Source organism: Myotis davidii, unplaced genomic scaffold, assembly GCF_000327345.1.
Source record: "Myotis davidii unplaced genomic scaffold, ASM32734v1 scaffold176, whole genome shotgun sequence".
Classification (NCBI taxonomy): Eukaryota; Metazoa; Chordata; class Mammalia; order Chiroptera; family Vespertilionidae; genus Myotis; species Myotis davidii.
The window spans coordinates 879,741-885,344 of NW_006287911.1; the positions used below are offsets into that span (position 1 = coordinate 879,741).

At 36.2% G+C, this 5,604-nt stretch overlaps 1 protein-coding gene across 2 annotated transcripts in view; it reads right to left on the bottom strand.

Annotated features, from left to right (window-relative positions):
- Positions 1–4,551, bottom strand: part of FAM177A1 (family with sequence similarity 177 member A1) — a 16,083-nt gene extending 11,532 nt beyond the window's left edge. Inside the window, exons 1-2 of one of the 2 annotated variants that reach the window (XM_015561317.1) lie at positions 4,525–4,551; positions 3,396–3,569 (exon numbers count right to left, since the gene is read on the bottom strand). In XM_015561317.1, coding sequence (XP_015416803.1) covers positions 3,396–3,569 — 174 coding nt within the window. In that variant the 5' untranslated portion in view covers positions 4,525–4,551. The remainder of the gene's footprint in view (positions 1–3,395; positions 3,570–4,524) is intronic. The other variant, XM_006759707.2, reaches the window with a different exon arrangement.
- Positions 4,552–5,604: the final 1,053 nt, after the last annotated feature.

Consider the following 5,604-nt stretch of genomic DNA (forward strand, 5'->3'; position numbering starts at 1 on the left):
TTCCAAATCAGAGGGGGAACTGAAAGGAGATTTTATGGCTGAAATAGACAGGTTTAGGAAATTTTTAAAAATTAAAGGGTCCATGGAAAAAGCACAGGGCTACAGAGCTGCAAAAGGGTACATTTCCATAAGACAAGGGAGCTGGGAGTAGCAAAAGGTCTATATTTACAAAATAAAGGGGAAGGAAGAAAGCCCAAAGAGAATAGGAGAACAAAAGGGAGAAGGAAGGAACTTCACATGAGATTTAAGCTCAGGAGTTGCTATAGTGAACAAATCAAAGGGGAATGGTGACTAATCAGAGGGACTATCAAGGCACAAAGATCTGCACCCTTTATAAGCCATAGGGAAGGGAAAAGGGACTCAATGGGACTCTTTCACCCTCCCCACGTGGGAGTCTGTACTTGTTCTTCAATAAATTTCCACCTTTACTATTAAAAAACATGTTTTAAATATATATTCTTAGAAACACACATATACACATAGTTGAGTAACCCAAATCAAAACTAAATCAAAGGTTAAACAAATGCAAAGAATGTGTTTATTCTTAGGCACATATACTAGTAAGGTAAAATCTAAGGGGAAGTATTACCATAAATAAGACTGCAAGAAAAATCTAGGTCTCCATTTCTTTTTTCTTTAAATATATTTTATTGATTTTTTTACAGAGAGGAAGGGAGAGGGATAGAGAGGTAGAAACAACAATGAGAGAGAAACATCGATCAGCTGCCTCCTGCACACCCCCTACTGGGGATATGCCCACAACCAAGGTTACATGCCCTTGACCGGAATCAAACCTGGGACCCTTCAGTCCGAAGGCCGACATTCTATCCACTGAGCCAAACCGGTTAGGGCTCTTTTTTCTTTTTTAAAGTAATTATTGTTGAAAGTATTATATATTTCCCCTTCCACCCTTCCTCTCCCCTCCGCCCCCAACAGCTCCCTGAGTCCAGGGCTTCGGCACCCTATTGCCCATGTCCATGGGTCATGCATATACCATGCTCCCATGTCTCTGGATCCATTCTGTTTATCAGTTTATTTTGTTACTTAGATTCCACATATGAGTGAGATCATGTGATATTTGTCTTTCTCTGACTGACTTATTTCACTTGGCATGATACTCTCCAAGTCCCTCCATGCTGTCTCAAAGGGTAAGAAATTCTTCTTTTTTACTGCTGCATAGTGTGCCATGGTAAAAATGTACCACAGCTTTTTAACCATTCATCTACTAATGGGCTGTTTCCAGATCTTAGCTATTGTAAATTGTGCTGCTATGAACATAGGGGTGCATATATTCTTTCTGATTGGTGCTCTGGATTTCTTAGGATATATTCCTACGAGATCACTGGGTCAAATGACAGTTCCATGTTTAATTTTTTGAGGAAACTCCATACTGTTTTCCATAATGGTTGTACCAGTTTGCATTCCCACCAGCAGTGTACTAGGGTTCTCTTTTCTCCACATCCTCACCAGCACTTGTCATTTGTTGATTTGTTGATGGTAGCCATTTTGACAGGTGAGATGGTACCTCATTGTCATTTTGATGTGCATCTCTCAGATGATTAGAGACTGTGAACATTTTTTTCATATGTCTCTTGGCCATCTGTATGTCCTCTTTGGAGAAGTATCTATTTAGGTCCTTCGCCCATTTTTTTTATTGGATTGTTTGACTTCCTTTTTGTTAAGTTATCTGAGTTCCTTATTAGTTTGGATATTAACTCTTTATCAGATGTATCATTGCCAAGTATGTTCTCCCGTACAGTGGGCTCTCTTTTCATTTTGGTGGTTTCTTTTGCTGTGCAGAAGCTTTTTATTTTGATGTCATCCCATTTATTTATTTTCTCCTTAGTTTATTTTACCTTAGGAGATGTATCTGTAACATATTGCTACAAGAGGTGTCTGAGATTTTGCTGCCTATTGGCATAGTTTCTTCTAGGACAGCGGTTCTCAACCTGTGGGTCACAACCCCTTTGGCAGTCGAACGACCCTTTCATAGGGCTCACCTAAGACCATCCTGCATATCAGATATTTACATTACAATTCATAACAGTAGCAACATTAGTGACGAAGTAGCAACAAAAATAATTTTATGGTTGGGTCACAACATGAGGAACTGTATTTAAAGGGCCAGAAGGTTTACAACCACTGTTCTAGGGATTACGGTGAGTATAACTTGAAATCTGGTATTGTGATCCCTCCAACTTTGTTTTTCTTTCTCAAAATTGCTGCAGCTATTTGGGAATCTTGTTTGATTCCATATAAATTTTTGGAGTGTTTGTTCTAGCTCTATGAAATTTGCCATTGGTATTTTAATAGATACTACACTGAATCTGTAGATTGCCTTGGGTAGTATGGACATTTTAATGATGTTGATTCCATTCCTTGTTTTCTATCAAGTATACCAGGAGTATTATCAAGTCTTCATTTTAAATGTCAGGGTTTAAAAAAAATATTGAGTCTGTTTTACAAATCTACTATATAAATACAAGACAATATCTTTTCAAATTCCTTTGCCTTATCAGACAAAAGTTTACTTTGCTATTATTCATCCTTTAAAAGAAGGGAATCCTGTCATATACAATCACTTGGTGAACCTTCGGGACATTGTGCTAAGTAAAATAAGCCAGTCACAAAAGGACAAATACTTCTTGATTCCACTTATATGAGTTATCTAAAATAATTAAACATAGAAACAGAGAATAGAATAGTGGTTGCCAGAAACTGGGGGAAGGAAGGAATTGGGGAGTTGTTATTCCATCAGTATAACATTTCATTATACAGGATGAGTACGGTTTAGAGATCATGTTCTGTACCATGTTGTGACTATAGTTAACAATACCTTATTATACACTTAATAATTTGTTAAGATGGTACGTCTCATGTTAAGTGTTATCATAATTTTTTTTAAACCAATGAATGTTGTGATAAAAGTATAAGAAAGGAAGACATTTTCATAGATAGATTTCTTAGTAGTTACAGAATAGTCATGAGGACGGAGTAAAGTACTACATAGGGAATATAGTCAATAATATTCTAATAACTATGTATGGTGTCAGCTGGGCATGAGATTTATCAGGATAATCACTTAGTAAGTTATACTGTCTAATCACTGGGGTGTACACCTAAAACTAATATAATATTGTATGTCAACTGTAATTAAAACCTTAAAAAATGATTAAAAATAAAATAAAACAAAACTATTTCAGGCTTCTGAAATGCAGGAAATATTTCCATCCATATTGTATAAAAATACTATTTTTTCCAAAATCATAATGCATAATTTTATAATCAGAATATAGCTGACTGAAACCTCAGAAGTCCCCTTCCATTCAATGGGGAAACAAATCAATCTAAACAAAACCCACTGACACACAAAAAATCGCTAGTATCAAACCTACCGGATCAACAGTAGGCAAAACATCTTTCTTTTCTAGGCCATCGACTTCGTCTTCATCCGTGCTATATTCTTCCATTGTTTCACCACTGACAAAGTGGATGACTCTCCTTGGGACTTTCTTCTTTTTTCCGATGACTCCCAGTTCTACATTTTCAAAGCTTCTTTCATTACTCATCTAATGTTGATAATAAATTAAGAAAATGAGAGTTTCAAATGAGATTAATATTCATTCATATGACCAAAAAAAATTCCAGGTTGCTTTATTTTAGGGAATAAGAACATAAGCCAATCCTTAAACAGTTTTTTAAAAAATTAAACAGCCCTGACCAGTTTGGCTCAGTGGTTGGAGCGTCGGCCTGCGGACTCAAGGGTCCCGGGTTCGATTCCAATCAAGGGCATGTACCTTGGTTGCAGGCACATCCCCAGTGGGGGGTATGTAGGAGGCAGCTGATCGATGTTTCTCTCTCATCGATGTTTCTAACTCCTCTCTGTAAAAAATGAATAAAATATATTTTAAAAAAATAAAGACTAACACTAATTATGGCTGAATTAATGTGTAATATCAAGAGAAAATCATATGACACACATATACATATGTTAAATACATAAAATAACAATTTATATTAAGAAAGTCTAACTAGTATTTGAATTTGAGCTTAGCTATGTGTGAGCGAAACAAAACCAGTTCAGCTTAATTCTGAAGCTCTCCTTTTCTCAAAACAGGAGTCCTAAATTCAAATGCCTTTTAGGGCCAAATAGGTACCAAAATGAATAAAGCTACAGATGGCAGGATAGATGCTTTGGAGAAAGAATGCCTCAACTAAAGACATTAAATTGAAAATAATTTTAAAGCACTGTGCAGGTCAAATAAAACTCATTTATAAACCAGATTTGGAAAGCAGGCCATCAGTGTTTTATCTCTGAACTTCCAGATTTCTTAGTCAATAATAAACAGGTGACAACAGAGTTTTTCTGATAGTAAAAAATTTTACAAATTTTTAAGTATAATACTTAAGTCTATGGAATTCTAATTATATCCAAGTTCCACTCCTACATATATATAGCCATGTGCCAAACTCAGAGTAAGTGCAAACAATGGGGGAATATAAGTAACTTTTTTCCCCTCTCACCTTGCCTCAGGTTTAAACTCCTAAGAAAACCTTCATTGAATCTTCTTACCTGAAGATTTTGAAAAGGCACAGTAGTAATAATTGTGGGGGGAAAAAATCTGGCAACAGTGAAAATGGGGGAGGAGGGAATGATCAAGGGGGCTTTTTGTTCACGTTTTAATATTTTGTTTTTGTGATGAGGATATGTTCATGTATTACTGATACAATTTAAAAAGTAAACCAAAGTAAGATGATACAGGACTACAGGACTGTCATGATTAGAATCCATGTCTGCAGGGTTCTCTAGGATAGTCCAGAGTTTAAAATTTTGTCTTCTATAAGGATTCTTAAACTTGTAAATATGACCAAACATAATTTAAATCCATGATTATTGTTCAACTACTAGTTAAGTTTTCTGAACTACATTTGCAGAGAGGGACTGTACTGATAAAAAATAGTTGACTAGCCGAAACCGGTTTGGCTCAGTGGATAGAGCGTCGGCCTGCGGACTCAAGGGTCCCGGGTTCGATTCCGGTTGAGGGCATGTACCTGGGTTGCGGGCACATCCCCAGTGGGAGATGTGCAGGAGGCAGCTGATCGATGTTTCTCTCTCATCGATGTTTCTAACTCTCTATCTCTCTCCCTTCCTCTCTGTAAAAAATCAATAAAATATATTAAAAAAAAATAGGTGACTAGAATTGCCAAGTTATGTAAGTATAAGTAACTTTACTTTTATGCATTGTTCCTCTTAATCTTCTAAGGTTCTTCTTAGAAAATAGATATGGTTCTTCTGTGTCATTCACTTGCCAAAAGTAAATTTAGTAATTAGCCAGGATTTGAATCAAGATACAGTATATCCAACCCAAAGAATTCAGGCATTCATTGTTCCATTAAGCACATGGTCATCACTGACAGAACTATCACTGCTGTATACTCTAGTAGCAAACTGAGATCATGAAAGCCTTGGTAGCATGGGCTAGCTATGAATTAATCTTTAAAAAAAATTTTCCTTAGCCTGTCCTAAGGGCTCAAACAAATCCCAGCCCTTAATAAAGAAAGACCAATCCATTTAGTGTGCCCATTTAAAAAATGGACAACATA